General features: G+C 33.5%; 1 protein-coding gene across 8 annotated transcripts in view; it reads right to left on the minus strand.

The window, feature by feature from the left end:
* The window catches only part of LOC126890438 (zinc finger protein 493-like), a 134,793-nt gene that overhangs the window by 80,795 nt on the left and 34,590 nt on the right, over positions 1 to 19,408 (minus strand). The window contains exon 9 of one of the 8 annotated variants that reach the window (XM_050659382.1): positions 16,238 to 16,584. The exons of the other annotated variants lie outside the window; for them this stretch is intronic. Coding sequence (XP_050515339.1) covers positions 16,364 to 16,584 — 221 coding nt within the window. The 3' untranslated portion in view covers positions 16,238 to 16,363. Of the gene's footprint in view, positions 1 to 16,237; positions 16,585 to 19,408 lie in introns of those variants that run through there. 8 annotated transcript variants of the gene reach the window in all.

Genomic DNA, 19,408 nt, shown 5'->3' on the forward strand with positions numbered 1-19,408 from the left:
TGTCTTCCTGTTCTGTAAACTTTGCTTTATCAGCATTGTCGTGTGTCCGTGGGTGTGTAATTTGAAATAAAAAAAACAAACCAGGTATATCTATATTAATTAGAATTGACAAGTTGTTTTTCATAATATGAATATATAGAAATTTATTTCGAATACTTTGTACGCGTTAAGATGTTTCACTTTTTGCATAAAAACGACACGAACGACGTATGAAAAAAAGGAATAATAGATTTTTGTATATATCATAAATTGAACGAGTAATTCCAAAATGATTTGTTATTTGAAATATCTCAGTGGCGTACTATGTTTTTCTTTAAAAAAATTCACACCATTTCAACAGTAGATATAAAATTATTAATTTTATGTCAAAAAATTCGCAATAATTACCTCTTAAAACACATCAAATTTCATTTGCATATCTGAACCGGTTTTAGAACAATAAAGAAATCGTCAGTTTGTAAAAAAATGTCAACACCCCATATCTCGGAAACGAAGTATTTGCTGACATACGCTTATAGAGCAAACTGTCATTATTTTTTCATATAGAATTACCCTTTAAAGTTTGTCGCATTTATTTAGAAACATCCTGTTTTTTCTTGACCACCCTGGATTTCCATAGTTTTTCCTGTATTATTTCACTTGACCGTTATTTTCAGTTCTTTCTGTTTTTCCAGTCCTGCAGGTTTCTTTTCTAATATTGCTTCGTCCATTTTATCTCTAAAAGATTTTCGGGGTCTGTCTCTCTTCCTTCTTCCTATCGGGCTCCAATCTGTTATTCTGTTTATCAACGATTTTGGTCTGCTCTTCTGCCATGTCCATACCAGGTTAATCTCTTTTGTTCTATGTTGTCTATTATCCCTTGAATTCATTACCATTATTTTCTTAATCTCTATGTTATTTATTCTATCCCTTCTACAGCTTCTACTTAGGTATTCGATCTCTGTTGCTCTTATTTTGCATTTGGTTTTCGTATTTTTTATTCAATTTTCACACCCATTATTCAGAATACTTTTTGTCATGGTGTTATATTATATTCTTCTTTTCGTTTTTATACTGATGTTCTTATCCCACAGTACCGGGTTTAATTTTAGTATGCAGCATATTGTTTGTCCTAGTAACTCGATACCTAAAACCATAGCTTGGTTCTATAGGTATCGAGTCATAGAGATAATAAAAAGCTCATGAGATAATAAAAAAAAATAATGAATGATTTTATTTGAATTTGCATAGATGATTGTAAGGCCAAGGATATCACAACGGCTCTAAAAGGAAGAGAAAAAATAAAGATGTACAAGCTCGCGTTTGCAAAGAATATCCGCATGCTATTTTATGCTAAGTGGATGCCACTCCCTCAATTTAGTTATTGGGGATGCAGCTATATCTTGCGCACAATCAACATGTTTTTTGGTCTTGTAGAAGATTTATACACATTAAATGATATAAATGAGTCAGATTAAATAAATTATTAGACGAATTTTTTACTAAGCAACAACATTTTTGTTTAATTTAGTAGTATTTTGTATTTTGACAACGACACCCGATTTGGGCGTCGAAACGATAATAAAATTATTTTTTTCAATTTAATTGTGGCTTATTTTCCATCTAAATAGTTATTTATACACATTTTTTACTGGTTGTTGATAATGTGCATTTATCTTTTACCTCGCTTCTTCGTCGCTTGAACTTAAAATGTGCTCGCTATGCTATGCCCTATGTTGGATAAGTTATAAGTAATAACTATCCTACTATTTTTTAAATAAATATATTTTTACATAGTTCTTTATGGTAAAATTTTGATTTTTTCCTATTTTTTTATATTTGCAGTAAATTTGTATATTCTTATATGAAGGGGCGCCAAATTTTATTTTTCCAGGGGCGCTCAGAACCCTAAAACCGGCCCTGCCTTAAAGTAGCATTTTTAACGCACGTATGGAGTTCTAAAAATTGCATTTTTAACACGGTTGTAGAAAAAAGCCTTTAAATGAGATGTCACATGATGTACTTACTTTCCTATTTAAAAAAATCAAAGTTGTGCCTGTCACCTAAAGAAGAGGGATCGCGTAAAGTTCGAAACATTGACGCTATAATATACTATGATTATTTTAAAAATCGACCTATCCGAGCGTTTTTCTTATGTGCTAAAAATAAATAAGTTAATAAGGGGGGTAAAACTTATTCCAGCGAACTGTATTTGTAACAACCAAGGTAGGGATGGCGGTTGTTGAACAAAAAACCGGTTTTCGGTTATACCGGTTTTTTACTTACGGTTTAACCTGGCGGTTATAACTGGTCAAAAAAAGCGGTTATTCCAAAAACCATTTTTCGGTTTTTTTAATCAGAAGCAAATACTCGATAGGTTATAATGTTAATATAATGTTATATGTTACATACATTTATATTGCAATTCAGTTTGCTCAATTTTCCTCCCGAAAAATTCCCCAACCAATTCAACCTATAAAAATTTTCCCATGTGCTTTCAAATTACCCTAAAAATGGGCGAAAGTACTCCAATCTGGCATCTCTGATTCGTCGCTTGTTGTAGACGGCGTCGGTGTATATTGCGTTGTCAATTGGGATATTCCCAAAACTCCCAAAAGTGATGATCCTACCGATCTACCGACATGTCCCTAGGATCTATCGAGTTTAAAAAAATATCCAAATGACATATTTTACTTACGAGGAAACAGTAGCGATCAACAGGTAGCGAAAACGCGTTCCAAGATTGCGGCTGTAATTTTGAATATTTTTTCGAGATATGTGGCACACGTATTCGTAATATAATAAAGAATGGCGGTACGGAGCCCAATTTAAAAAATATATTAATATGTGGAAATTACTCTGTAATTAAATACAATATTAAAAAAACGAGCCTGTACCGCCACTAAGAAGAACAAAAAAATACACTTTCTTCAAATAAACTTTTTTATCCGATGCCTAGATTTTATGTCATTTTGGAACTACTAAAATTTTTTATTTCATTAGTAGTTCCAAAATGACACAAAATCTAACCCGTGTTGAGCTGGCCCCCCCACTTTCAAAAATTAAAAAACAAATAGCCCTGATTTATGAGCTATTTATGAGCTCTCATATTCCGCAAACTAAAAATTTTGAGCTCGTTCCACTGAGCAGGAATTTAATACCCTAGTGGACTACCCCCCCCCACTACTTAAAAATAGGAATATTGAATCGGTTTTTGCGGCAGAATTACGAGCTATTTATGAGCTCTTGAAATTATATAGTTTCGATTTTTGAGCTCATCCCCTTCACCCCCAAACAACCCTTTAATTGATTTAATTTAAGAGAAAGATGCTGAGAAAACTTAAAATATATCGTATTGCGGATATAATTCCTATAGCTTATATACTCTAAGAATAAACTATTAAATCAAGAGCATTTCGATTATTGAGCTACAACCCCTTCGCAAGAAAACCACCCTATCCTCCCGGCTTAGGAGAAAGTTGTACTTAAAATGCGTTAAACTAATTATTTGGCGACTACATATCATTTAATAATTTATAAGCTTCCAAATTACGCGCATTTAGATCAGTAAATTGCAATTTATTTTGTATAGTGCAGTCACTGAAGGTAAAAATCAACGATTACCTTCAATTTCGGTGAACCTTCATCGATATTTACGAAAATTGGTCACTGGTTAGAGGATACGTCAAGAAACAAAGGTGACATGGTACCGCCTTGCGCCTTTACCCTGAGGGTGGATACCGTCCCTTCTCGGGGGTGAAAATTATTTTATAAAAAATAACTGCACAAATCAATAAAAGAACAAATTAAAGGCAAAATTTATTATATAAAGTTAATAAAATAAGTCAATACTTTTTAAGTTATTAAAGATCAAAGATTTTAATTATTTGTCAAAAAAATGCATGTTTTGAAGAGGTTTTTTGTAAATCACTGAAAAACTGTAAGTTTTTACAAAAAAATTTAATAGTAGTTTAATTCGTATAGCTTATATTCTAAGAATAAACTCTTAAATCACACGCCTTTCGATTATTGAACTACAACCCCTTCGCAAGAAAACCATCCCATATTCCCGGCTTAAGAGAGGGTTGTACTTAAAATAATTTAAATTAATTATCTGTCGACTATATATTGTTTAATAATTTATGAGCTCGCAAAATATACGCATCTCAATTATTGAATCGCCATTTTCTTTCTATAGTGCAGTCACTGAAGGTAAAAATCAACTATGACCTTCGATTTCGGTAAATCTCCATTCATTTTCACGAAAATTGGTGAGCGGATTTTGATACTATAAACTTTTTCCGGATCTTATGTTTGATAGGTATTTCTAAGTACTTTGACAAGTATTTAGTACCTAAGTGTTATAAAATGCATCTCTTTCCCGTTATTTAAGCTTGAACCCTTAGATTTGAACAGTCGCGGAAAAAAATATACATTTAATTAAAAAATAACTTACTTTAAATTAACATTAAAGGGTTTTTCAAGTAAGCAATTTATTATATTTTTTATTAGCTTCAATTTTAGTGATGAAAACTTTTTTGTAAAAACTTACAGTTCTTGAGTCATTTATGAAAAATCGCTCTAAAGCATGCATTTTCTTTCCAAAAATTAAAATATTTGATCTTTAATAAATCAAAAAGTATTGATTTATTTTAATCACATTATATAACAAATTTTGCTTACAATTTGTCCCTCTCTCGATTTAAGGGGTTATTTTTAATAAAGTAATTTTCACTACCGAGAAGGGGTGACATATACCCCAGGCTAAAACCCCAAGTTGTTATTGTCAATTCGTGAAAATAAATGTAGATTTACCGAAATCGAAGGTAATAGTTGATTTTTACCTTCAGTGACTGCACTATAGAAAGAAAATGGAAATTCAATAATTGAGATGCGTATATTTTGCAAGCTCATAAATTATTAAACGATATGTAGTCGCCAAATAATTAATTTAAATTATTTTAAGAACAACTCTCTCTTAAGCCGGGAATATTGGATGGGTTTCTTGCGAAGGGGTTGTAGCTCTATAATCGAAAGGCGCGTGATTTAAGAGTTTATTCTTAGAATATAAGCTATACGAATTAAACTACTATTAACTTTTTTGTAAAAACTTACAGTTTTTCAGTGATTTACAAAAAACCTCTTCAAAACATGCATTTTTTCACAAATAATTAAAATCTTTGATCTTTAATAACTTAAAAGTATTGACTTATTTTATTAACTTTATATAATAAATTTTGCTTTTAATTTGTTCTTTTAATTTGTTCTATTGATTTGTGCAGTCATTTTTTATAAAATAATTTTCACCCCCGAGAAGCGGCGGTATCCACCCTCAGGGTAAAGGCGCACGGTGGTACCATGTCACCTTTGTTTCTTGACGTATCCTCTAACCACTGACCAATTTTCGTGAAAATCTATGAAGGTTTACCGAAATTGAAGGTAATCGTTGATTTTTACCTTCAGTGACTGCACTATACAAAATAAATTGCAATTTACTGATCTAAATGCGCGTAATTTGGAAGCTTATAAATTATTAAATGATATGTAGTCGCCAAATAATTAGTTTAATGCATTTTAAGTACAACTTTCTCTTAAGCCGGGAAGATAGAGTGGTTTTCTTGCGAAGGGGTTGTAGCTCAATAATCGAAATGCTCTTGATTTAATAGTTTATTCTTAGAGTATATAAGCTATAGGAATTATATCAGCAATACGATATATTTTAAGTTTTCTCAGCATCTTTCTCTTAAGTTAAATCAATTAAAGGGTTGTTTGGGGGTGAAGGGGATGAGCTCAAAAATCGAAACTATATAATTTCAAGAGCTCATAAATAGCTCGTAATTCTGCCTCAAAACCGATTCAATATTCTTATTTTTAAGTAGTGGGTAAAGGGTATTAAATTCACTAGGGTATTAAATTCCTGCTCAGTGGAACGAGCTCAAAATTTTTAGTTTGCGGAATATGAGAGCTCATAAATAGCTCATAAATCAGGGCTATTTGTTTTTTAATTTTTGCAAGTGGGGGGGGGGGCAGCTCAACACGGGTCAAAATCTAGGCATCTGATAAAAAAGTTTATTTGAAGAAAGTGTATTTTTTGTTCTTCTTAATGGCGGTACAGACTCGTTTTTTTAATATTGTATTTATTTACAGAGTAATTTCCACATATTAATATATTTTTCAAATTGGGCTCTGTACCGCCATTCTTTATTATATTACAAATACGTGTGCCAAATATCTCGAAAAAATATTCAAAATTACAGCCTCAATCTTGGAACGCGTTTTGGCTACCTGTTGATCGCTACTGTATCACCTTAAAAATAAATTCGATAAAGCAATTCATCATTTATTGCCATCAAAAAATTTCAGTAGGTAGTATTTTTTAACACGTTGCGTTTGTATAATACCTTTCATTTCCTAAGAATTATGTATTATTTAAAAATTACATAATGGAGATTCCTAATCGTATTTCGGTATTCACATTTCATACAAGAGTCTCAAAGTACTCAAGTATAAACAATTTTTAGATGATTTTGGGAATATCGATTTCAAGCAGATCACTTACCTTTTTATGTAAATATTCATGTGTTTCATAAAAGCTGATGTGACACTTTCGTCCAGTTCTTTATTAGTAAATAAAAGTTGAATTATGGTTGTTTGGGTTAATAATTACTTCGCATATTATTTATAATACATATAGTAGGGGAGCAAAGTATGCTAAATGTGCAGTCACTCGAGCGCTTTGGGGACCTATTGGGTTGTGATTATTAGGTTAAAAAAAAGTTAAGTAAAATTTTCCATTTTAGTGGGGACTTTCCATATTTTAATTTAATTTCCCATTTCCAACACCCGTTTTCTCCGATTATAGCGCCACCTATCCGTAATTAGAAAAAACGTTTCGAATAAAAGTTGCTTATTTTTACGCAAAGAATCCAAATCTGAAATAAAAAAAAGGAGTTCCTATTTAAGATTTTAAAGTAACCCCCCCCTCCACCTCCGTGGGGGTCGTGTTTGGTACCATTCGATAGAGTTCAGAAAAAATATTCAGAAATTGTAGTGTATTACCTATAAGAAGTTACCGTTAAGCCGGGTCCAGACTATGTAACAAAACATGTTAAATAACAAAGTTTTGTAACTTGTTACAAAATTTTAAATAAACAAGTTTTAAAACACAGTGTTGTATAACATTTTTCTGGTTATATAGCATGTTTTATGTTATCCAACAGATGTCGGTAAACATCAAAGAAAGTTATAAAACCGCACCGCGACTGATCTACACCTAAAAACATGTTATTGAAACATTTCTCTGGCATAGTACCTACGCGAGCAGCAACCGTTGGAGTCATATCGCCTTATTCATTCTGGAGTGATTGTGCTAGATTTTTCTTTGCTCTGTTCACGTAGGGTTATTTACGCGATGAAATTGTCGAAAGAACTGACTACTCATTTAATTGAGCTATTTCGTACGTAACGAGTATTATGGGATTGCTATGGGATGAGCTACATTTATTGATTTAAAAAACAAATAAAAAACACGATGAATAGACTGAAATAGAAGTGAAAATAGATACAGAAACTGTAGTTAAAACTAATGCACGTACGCCTATAACTCAAGCCAACAAAAGAAAAGCAGTACGCGGAACCTTAACAGCAAATCGGTGTAAATCAACTCTAAATTTGACATAAATACTATTCTCTACAGAGCAGAGTGTTCAGACATAAAACCTGTAACATTCACTTCATTCGCTACACAGATGCAGACTACTTCATCAGCTACTCAAACAAACACTCAATCGTACAATATATCTGAGCCTTTCTATTCCGTCCACTACACCTACATCCGCTACTTCTCCAGCTACACCAATTCAAACAGACAGTGACACTCAATCATGAACAGGTGAAGACGATAATACTGAGGAATTAAATTTTACAGAAATGTTATACTTCCTCTCTGAAACAATGAGTAAAAAGTTTAAAAAATATACTTTGCTAATAATATAACTGTTAATCTTTCTCTTACTGGAATTGCATCTCGAAATGTCTTTCCTGCCTATTTTATAGCCGATTTCATTTATAAGAAATTCAAAATCAGAACTTTCTATTCTTAAGAAGTTTTTAAAACTGCCATCACATTTAATGTCTCCTGTCGATGGGTCTATGTTATCTCTTTCCAGATCAGCTAAAAGAGCTGTACCACTACCTATATTTTGCTCGAGCTGCTAATGAAGGACACATCCAAAATATTAATTTAACACGCCGGTGTCGCCTCCACAATATTACACAAGCTGCTGTTGCTATGAAGAGATCCTCCATACTTATATGACGCAATTTTATATACTACCTAACCTACCAGCTATCCATCTAAAATGCTGCAAAATTTATGCGCATGTTGTTGTTTTGTTTTTTGTTATATAGTCTGGATACTCATGCTATATTATAACAAGTTACATAACAAGGTTGTACAACAAATTTGTTGTACAACTTTGTTATTAGCATGTTTTGTTACATAGTCTAGACCCGGCTTTAAAAGTTCCCCGTTTCAGGAAAAAATATTGTCTAAGAGCGATAGCCTAGTGACCTAGTGGGTAGACCTCGGATATCGGATTCGTAAAGCAGAGGTTTCGATTTCAAATCCGGGGTGTGGATCTCCGATTTTTTTATTTATTGTTACTGCATTCATGTCTGTAGACAATGTTGCAATCTATTATGAGCACAATAAAAAAATATAGTAATAAAATAATAAATAAATATTTAAAAAAAAACAAGAAAAAAAATACAATCACTGGAAGCGAAACTAAACAATACGGAAGAAATATAACCACTGGATTCGGAACTGGATATGGAACTGGATAATATTAGAAAACTGATATTATAATATGTAAGCACTACGAGCCTAGTAGGCCCATGGCTTGATGTACTATTCTTTTCCACTCCCTTTTGTCAGTCGCTTTTGTTTCCCAGTTCCTTAAGTTAATTCTTCTCATATCTTCTCTAACTCCATTACTCCATCGTGACCTCGGTCTTCCTCTTCGTCTTTTCCCTGCCAATGCACTAGATAGTACCATTCTGGGAATTCTAGATGGAATCATCCTCTGCACATGGCCCAACCATCTAAGTCTTTGCGCCTTAATTACTGCTAGTATGTTAGGATCCTGATAGAGCTCAGTTAGTTATTTGTTCTTCTTACCCATTGTCCATTTAAGTTTTTCCCACCGAAGATTTTGCGCAGTATTTTCCTCTCCCAAACTAATAACAACTCTTGATGTTTTTTTGTTGTGACCCATGTTTCAGAAGCATACGTTACTATCGGCCTTATTACGGTCTTGTAAGTTCTTAGTTTTGCTCTTCGTGATATATGTTTACTTTTTAACAACCCATTAAAAGCAAATATAGCGCGGTTGCCCGACATAATTCTCTTTTGTATTTTTTCTTCACAGTTAGGATCTCTTGTGAAGACAGTTCCTAAGTACTCAAATCTCCCAACTTCTTCGAATTTATACTGTGTTCCTTTCGCTGTTGTCATTGTTATGTATTGCCCCCGAACGAATTGCTTATTTGTCCATTCCATATACTTTGTTTTTGCTTCATTTATATACAATCCTTTGGTTGCTGCCCTCTCCTCGAGTTTCATGAGTGTTTCTATAAGTTCTATTTTGCTCCTAGCCAAGATTACCAAATCGTCTGCGAATGCCAAGCACTGATGTTTTTTGTGGTAGATCAGACCTGTTCTATTAATGTTTGCTTCCTGTATAACCTTTTCTAGTAATATGCTAAACATTATAGACGATAATGGATCACCCTGTCGCAGTCCTGGTTTGACCTCAAAGCTTTCTGTTATAGTATTGTTTATCTTGACTTTATCATACTGATATATCATACTGATATTGTTTAAAAACACTAATAATATTGATATAAAATGTTAATCAATTTTATTTATTGTTATAAGAATCAAAGGTAAATATGATTAGGCGAATGAAGCCTTAGGTTTCGCAGTCAATATCCCAACCACACACACATGTTGCAATCTATTTCAATACGGTTTATAGTACAAACTATAGATTTAATATCAAAATAGTGGGATATATTTTTTTAGTTGAGGACACTTGGTCACATTGCATTGTTTCAGGATAAGGTGAAATATCTTCAATAAATGGAAAAAAGCATATGTATGTCATATATTATAATACTTTCTATACTCTTAATATGTAGTCTCGTATAAATTTGTAGTGACATGATTTTAAGTATAAGAACAAGAAGCTTGCAACAATTTTTAGAGAAAATAGAAAACTAAAACTATTTTAAAATGATTATTCGAAATAAAACATATGCACATATTCACTGTATTTGCCATCTAGTGGAATAACTGTAAAATTAAGTCAGTAAAAAAGGTACATTAAGTTTAATTAAATTAAGTAAATCATCTTGTATACTAAAATTAAGGTTGGAAAATTGTCGTTTCAAAATGAAAATCGACAGGGGCAACAGTACCTATACTAAAATACACTCTGTATAGATAATTATGTCAATGTTAATAATACTGGATAGAGAATTGAATATCCTTTCAAATGAGCTAGCACACGCCCCTCTTCCCTATTTAAAAATAAGGGGTGGGGGAAATGGAAGGGAGGGGGTTGACAAATGACAGATATGTATGTACCGTAAAAACTGTGTTCCCCTTAGATCAAAAGTCGGGCTTTTATATTTATATGTTAAGTTCAATATAAATTTCACATAACTGAACTATCACTGTATCCTCCATTTTGATTATTATTGTTCTCAACTAACGCTATTTTCAAAATTCTTGCTTTCCTATCCATCTTTAACGTAAATTATTAAAAAATATAAAACTATTTCTTTATTAACGCTAGTCTCCGATAAGGCTACCGTGATTTAATGCTGAGGTACTAAAATGTTATAAAATTAACAAACAGTACGAGCAAGAACAAAGAGTCCACATCCTTCTTATAACTACAAGTGACTGAAACATCGAAACAATAATAATTCTTACTGTGTTATACAGAAAAAGGCAGTAGAAACGATTAATCTCATATTTATCGACAACACTGTATGGTCCTCACTTGATGAGCTGTAAGGAAATATACACGTAAAGTTGTCCTCACTTTGTGCGCATAACGAAAAAGTATATACAGTCTCACTTTATTAGCTGCGTATAATGGCCTCACTTGGGTGGCAATATACTTGAACAATACGGGGCACATATACGTAATTTTTTTTGTGTATACTCGTCATTTTTTAATTGCTATTTACTTGTCAAGGTCACTATGAAGAGTTGAAACGATTATGTCTACGTTTTCTACCGGTCCTCACTAAGTGCGCGTAATGTCAGGACCTCACTTTGATATCTGTGCATAAATATATATATAGTTCAGCTCAACAGGCCTTAGGGGCCCAAGGCTTCAATTGTTTTCTTCCATTTCTTTCTGTCTTGTGCTAGGTTTTTCCAATCTTGTACCCTCAGCGACTTCAGATCTTCTTTTGCAGACTCCAACCATCTTCTTCGGGGGCGTCCTCTTTTTCTTTTTGTACCAGCCTCCGTGTTTATTAGTTGATTGGGAACTCTTCCTTCTTCCATTCTTGCTATATGCCCAAGCCATCTTAATCTTTGAATTTTGGCGAGTGTTGTTATTTTTGGTTGTCCATATATTTGCATTATTTCTTCATTCGTTCTTCTTCGCCAGATATTCCCCTCTTTTAAACCTCCATATATCCTTCTGAGGATCTTTCGTTCCCATCTATCTAATTTTACTTCCATATCTTTATTTAATGTCCAGGTCTCGCTAGCATAGAGTACCGTAGGTCGGATAACTGTTGTATATATTCGTTTTTTTGCTTTTCTGGATATTATCTTCGACCTCAGTATCTTATTTAGACTTCCAGCACTCTTACTACCTTTCGCCATTCTTTTTGCTATTTCTTGGTTCTCTTCGTTCCTATTTGTTAGTGTTACTCCCAAGTAATCGAATTGGCCGACAATTTCGAAGTTATATTCTTTACTTCGGCTTTGTATCTTAAAGGACTGTCCCAGATGATTTTCATTTCCCTTCATCACCATATATTTCGTTTTCTCTTCGTTTATTTCTAAACCATATTCCTTGGCTGTTCTTTCTAGTCTATTGAAGATTTCTCTTAATTCTGCAGGTCTCCTTGTTATTAAGGTAATATCATCTGCGTATGCTACACATTGATGCCTGTGATGATAAACTGTGCCTTTAGTATAGATATTGCATTCTCGTATAATCTTCTCTAAAATTAAATTGAAGAAATCTGTTGATAACGGGTCACCTTGTCGCAGGCCTCTATTGGTGATAAAGCTATCCGATACCCGTCCTTCTATCATAACTTTACTTTTAGTGTCACTAAGTATGCATTTAGTCAATCTTACTATTTTTGGTGGAAATTCAAAATATTCTAGTGTTTCATATACTTTACTTCTTTTTATGGTATCGTATGCCTGTTTAAAATCAATAAATAACATATTTAATGCTAGGTTGAATTCATATGAGCTAGATAAAATTTGTTTCATTGCAAAAATTTGGTCTATTACCGATCTTTGTGCTCTAAAACCCGCTTGATATTCACCTAGACAATTTTCCACTTTTGTTTTAATTTTATTTCTAATTAATATGGCCAGAATCTTATATACTGTATCTTGTAGAGCTATTCCCCTGTAATTTCTACAATCTGTAACGTCTCCTTTTTTATGTACAGGACATAGGATAGCTTCTTTCCACTGATTGGGTATATTTTCTTTGATCCACACTTCGCATATTAACTCGGTGATTTCTTCTTGAAGCCTTTCGCCACCATCTTTTAAAAACTCTGCAATGATACCGTTTTCTCCCGGTGCTTTGTTGTTTTTTAAGTTTTCTATGATATCTATAATTTCTTCCTTGGTAGGTACTTCTTCATTCACATTTGGGTCTCTTTCTTCTTCATGTGGTAGTTGCATTTGCTCTATTTCGTCTTGATCGTCTGTGCATAATATATTCTGGAAATAATTGGCCCATCTTCTTAATTTTTCATCTATTCCACCTATCAGATTTCCCTCTTCATCTTTATAATATCTTGATGCGGTTTTGTACTGGGTTCGGTCGCGTTTTATTTCTTGGTAGAAATTCCTGACTTGTTTATTTAAAAAATCTTCTTCAATTCGGTCTAATTTCTGCTCTAGATTTAACCGTTTCTTTCTTCTACAGATCTTCTTTGCTTCCCGTCTTTTTTCAGCATAGGCTTGTTTACTTTCTTCATTATTTCTCATTATGCTGTTTATTCTGGCTTTATTTCGCTCCCTAATTGCTTTCTTACAATCTTCATCGTACCAGTCTGTTTGTTTATTTTGTCTTTTTCTTAGTAATACTAAGTCGGCTGCCTCTTGAATGTTTCCCCTTAGCTGTACCCATCTGCTTTCTATATCATCTACTGTTGTCTGGCTTTCTATTTTCTGTTCAATTTTCTGCTTGAATTTTTTCTTAACCTCTTCATTCTGAAGTAGTGCACCGTTATATCTTTTCATTTTTGTGCAACTAGTCTTAGGGATTGTGGGAATTATTTGCTCCATTTTGACTCTGACCAAAAAGTGATCAGAATTTGCATCTGCACCTCTATAACTTCGGCTATCTTGTATGGCTCTTGCATGTTTGGCTTCTATTAGCAAATGATCTATTTGATTTACTGTTTGTCCATCTGGTGATACCCAGGTACCTTTATGGATTTCTTTGTGGTCGAAATAAGTGCTCATAATTCGCATATTGTGTTCGAAAGCAAATTCTATTACTCTTTTTCCATTCAGGTTACTCTCCCTGTGTTTACTTTTCCCCCCTGTTATTTGTTTGTATACGTCCTCTCTGCCAATCTTGGCATTGAAATCTCCTACAATTATTTTTGTGTCGTATGATGGTATTTGGTAGAACAGATGCTCTAACTGTTCATAAAAGCTATCTTTAACATCTTTTTCTGTATTTTCCGTTGGTGCATGTACATTTATAAGGGATATTTTTCTGTATTTTCCCCTCATTCTTATTTTGCATATTCTGCTTGTGACTGCCTCAAAATCTATCACCAGACTGGCAAATTTTTTCTTTATAAGGAATCCAACTCCAAATATACGTTCATTGTCTCCACTGTTGAAGAATACATAGCTTCCCACATCTATGCAGAAATTTTCTTTTTGTTTAGTTTCTTGTATAGCTGCAATATCTATCTCATATTTCTCCAATGTATCTGATAAATTTTTTAGTGCCCCTACTTCAAAAGTCCCTCTAACATTCCATTGTCCTATCATAATCATATTTCGTGCCTTATTCGTTTCCGTATTTATCTGTCCACTGTGTTTGTTTAGACTTAGTTTTTTTCCATTTTCTCTAATTTTTCGGTGCTATGGTTCCATTTCCACCATTCATCGTTTATACATATTTTCTGATAGCCGACTTTCGTTTCATTACCTTTTCCTTTTTCTTCTCTCGCCATATCTCTTAACTCTTTCTGTAGTCTGGCTTCGGTTTGTGTTAGATCACTTTCAATGAAGTACCGCGTTCCTCTTAATTTACTCTTGTTCTTCATAATAAGTTTTTTATCCTTCATTGTATCCATTTTTACTATCGCCACTGGCAGTTTCCCTTCAGAGGTTCTTATTTTCTGCACATCTTTTATTTTAACGTTCACATTCAATTGATTTGCTATGAAGTTGGTGGCATCTTCAATTTCCTCATTTTCTTTGAAATCATGTCCTTTAATCACAATGTTTTGTTTTCGAAATTGTTTATCCATCTTTTCTATCCTGCTTTCTAGGAAATTTACCTTTCCCTTCAACTCACATTTTCTTTTTTTAGATTGCGAATTTCCTCCTGAAAGCTCTGCTGGTCTTTTCGTATTCCCTTAACTTCGTTCATAAGAGCGATCATCATTTCTTTCAGTTCTGTATTATCACAATCTTTCTTAGCTGGAGACCTAAATAATTTTCTGCTTTTTGTGAAAGGGTTTTCATCTTGGTCGTCTTTTTTTCCATCCCTCTTTCTCTTACTATCATCAGATTCTTCACCATCCATCTGAGTCAGTTCTTTACACGTGGCCATATCGTTAAATATAATAATAAATAAAATATAATAAATCTATTACCTTTTTCCGGGCAGTGTTTTGAAGGTATAAAACTCTCACTTACACGCCACTGTATTGTTTTGTAAATAAACACTAATAATTATCCTTATCGTAATGGTCCCCGCGCACCCCACTCTACTTGCCTCTTCAACCGAGCGGAGCAACTAGAACAGGTTTATTGTTTAGGTTATCCGTATGCAATCTCTAAAAATTCAATTTTATTCACAATTTTCTAAATACACTCGATTCGCACAGCCACTATTTCGTCGGAGAAGCACTTTGTTTTTAAAAGAACTCGATATTATCCGAAATTTACGAATTAAATATCGGAGCCGTTTTAAACACGTCTTTCTCGATAGCTTAACCTTCGCCTATCCCCAATAGGCGTGCCAATCCTATTGGCATGGTAGGTACGGTGAATTTTTGCAGTCAGGTACGTAGTGTTATGTGTAGTGTGTGTGTTGAGTAAGTGTCTTGTTACTTTGCAATGTCGACGTCATTGTCTTTGCAAAGAGACCCTAATTGTATTAGAACGTCTGCGGTCCCTCCGGTAAGTACCGATCCCACAAGGACAGAAACTATTTTCATTTATTAATTTATAATAAACGAAAAATTTCTGGCCCTGGTGAGATTCGAACTCACGACCATTCGGACCTTTCGATCCAAAGGTAGGCGCTCTTACCACTGAGCCACAGAGGGGGTCATTGTCGCAATTAAAATAAAAAAAAAATAGTGTTTATTCTCACATGTTGAGGCATTATGGCATTTACAGTTGCACAATACGTTAGACCTTTTAGGTACACTTACATAATTTTGAAGAGCATTTCTTATTGCAGTAGCATTTTATAAAGCCTTGTCCTGCAAATTTAGAATTTTTTGTACTAATTTCTCTTTGAGACAGCTTAACGTCTGAAACATCTTCGAAATTAAGAAAATTCTCTTTAAAAAAAGTGTGTTTATTGTTCCTAATTTCGTACCAACTCTATATAAAACGTCAATTGTTTTATCTTGTATGATATCCAAAATATTTCGAGCATCTCCTTTTGCCCTATCAAAGCTGGGGAGATGTATTGTTACAGTTTTTCCGATTGCAATTGAAGGACATTTTTTCACTTAATTGATTCATAGCATTATCCTGGGCATGAAGACCTTCAATCGAGTTTCCTTTATTTATTTTAATCTTTTCTGTCTGTGCACAACACATGCATGTACATTTTCTGTCAAAACCTTCATAGTTTACACCAAGTGTGCTGTCAGCGCACACAACATGTACCACCTAATTACAAATTATGCACGTATGTGCGTCAGAGCTCTCTTTTTGGCAGATACAACAAACCACTTCTGAAGAAGTAATCTGAATTGTTTGACAATTTTCTTCCTCTCCTAGTGACGACGGTCCAGGGGCTTCCTTAGTATTATGGTGATCCTTAGTTTTTTCTCCGATTGCAATATCTTCTTTCACAGTTGACGATGACATTCCCATTCCATATGTTTGTGCTAGAATAAAATTCATATACTTAGTGAAACCAAATTACGTTTTTCAAGAAATCAAATAAGAGAATGCAAAGAGAATTTTCTTAATTTCGAAGATGTTCCAGATGTTAACCTGTCTCTATAAAGAGAAATTTGTACAAAATATTCTAAATTTGGAGGACAAGGCTTTATAAAATGCTACTGCAATAAGAAATGCTCTTTAAAACTATGTAAGTGTAAAAGGTGTAACGAATTGTGCAACTCTAAATGCTATAATGAATCAAGATGTGAGAATAAACACTAATTTTTTTTATTTTAATTACGACAATATAAAAATAATAAACATTAAAATCAAAAAAGTACGTTTTATTAAACCTAATCTAACAAATTACGACATTTTAATAGCTGATCGGGGTTTGACTAGTCAAACAACGATTTCATAAAATTAAATTTCGACCTTTGCCTGACCAACTTGGTCTCTCCTAGGTTTGACTAGTCAAAGGCCGAAACTCTAATTTATTTCGGGCTTTGACTAAGACCGTCAGTCAGACCTGAGGATTGCCTAGTCAAACCTAGGAGTGCCTGAAATTCGGGCTTTGACTATAACATATATATACGCCAGTCAATGAGAGTAAGAAGAGAATATTACCTCCGAATTCTATCCTACTGCATGGATTTTAATGAAATTTTGTAGACTCTTGTCTTGTAGAAAAAAATATTTATTTACATGTGATAAACATTTAACGGTGCTACTAATAGTATGCAGAGGGTGCGATCTACCTAAAGGATTTGCACAAAATAATGAAATGCAAGAAAACTCTTGTAGAAAAAAATATTTATTTACATGTGATAAATATTTGACGGTGCTACTAATAGTATGCAGGGGGTGCGATCTACCTAAAGGATTTGCACAAAATAATGAAATGCAAGAAAACTCTTGTAGAAAAAAATATTTATTTACATGTGATAAACATTTGACGGTGCTACTAATAATACGCAGGGGGTGCGATCTACCTAAAGGATTTGCACAAAATAATGAAATGCAAGAAAACTCTTGTAAAAAAAATATTTATTTACATGTGATAAACATTTGACGGTGCTACTAATAGTATGCAGGGGGTGCGATCTACTCAAAGGATTTGCACAAAATATTGAAATGCAAGAAAACTCTTGTAGAAAAAAATATTTATTTACATGTGATAAACATTTGACGGTGCTACGAATAGTATGCAGGGGGTGCGATCTACCTAAAGGATTTGCACAAAATAATGAAATGCAAGAAAATTTGGGTAACATTCCATGGTGCTTAATGTATGCTGATGATATCCTGGGCATCTTCCTCTTCCAAATTTCGGTGTTCCATGGCCTTCCTTATCGTGTCATTCCAGGATAGTCTTGGTCTTCCCCTTTTCTTCCTACCTGGGGGTTTCCATTTCAGGAGTTTCTTTGGCCATCGTTGGTCGTCCATTCTAAGTAAGTAACCGAACCATTTTAGACTTCTTCTCTCGAGCCTGTCTACCGCTGTATCGTGTGCCTGCATCCTTCTTCTTATTTCTTCGTTATGTATTCTGTCCAATCGGGAGATTCCAGCACTTCTACGTATGTAGTCCATTTCCACAGCATTGATTCTTCTTCTGGACTCTGCTGTTAATGTCCAGACTTCGCTTCCATACATGAGCACCGATTCCACAAATGTCTTCCCTATTCTTAACTTTGTAGTTCTGGATATATTTTTATCCCACCATACGGAATTCAAGCAACCTACTACTAGTAGGAAGGTAGTAATTAATAACCTACATCCAGCAATTAAGTTCTCATTAGAGTTAGAAACCAACAACATGATCAATTTTCTAGACCTAACCATCAAAAAGAATACATCTTCCACTTCTTCATCTTCTACTACTCTAGAATACTCAGTATTTAGAAAACCTACTCAAACTGACCATATGATACCCATATCATCTAACCATCCTTTTCAACATAAGATGACAGCTATTCATTGTTATGCTCACAGACTTCTAAACATCCCCATGTCCCAAGACAATTACAACAACGAAATTTCAATTATTAAACAAATACCAAACAAAAATGGCTTCCCCTCTTCTACTGTAGACAAGGTCCTTATAAAGTCAATACTCAAAAAGAGACTAAACCAAGCTTTTAACATAGAAAACGAACCCAACACTACATCTATTTATAGATCCTTATCTTACTTAGGGCCAATTTCAGAAAAAGTATCAAGATTAATTTGTAATAAAGTCAGTAACCTAAACATCTCTTTCAAAACCAAAAATATCATCAAATCCATCTTCAGCCACACCAAAGATAAAATCGACAAACTAAATAAAAGTGGTATCTACAAGCTGTCTTGTGGGGATTGTAACATGACTTATGTGGGCAGAACTATGAGGACCCTTTCTCAGAGGATGAAGGAGCATCTCAACAATCCAGAAAAATCCAATTTTGGTTATCACATTAAAGTTAGCAACCGTTACTTCTCTCTTTCCAAAAACAGTACAATTTTACATAACATACCAACCAAAAACTATAGACAAATGAACCTTTTAGAAGCTCTAGAGATAACTAAAGAAATTAAACTTAATCCTGATTTTTGCTTAAATACACAAATCAATCTTAATTACAACTATAAACCTTTATTCAGACTCTTGTGGGAGACTCTGGAGGAAGAAGTTTGACCTTATGCAATAAAAAATCATTTTTTTTAATTTTTAAATTATTTACTAAATTATCATTATAAAACAATATTTGTAATTAATCATTTGGCAGCTTATTCTTTAAAAATCATATTTCTCAAAAATTCATTCTTAATTTATTTTCCATCTTTGAT

Source organism: Diabrotica virgifera, chromosome 8 (genome assembly GCF_917563875.1).
Source record: "Diabrotica virgifera virgifera chromosome 8, PGI_DIABVI_V3a".
NCBI lineage: Eukaryota > Metazoa > Arthropoda > Insecta > Coleoptera > Chrysomelidae > Diabrotica > Diabrotica virgifera.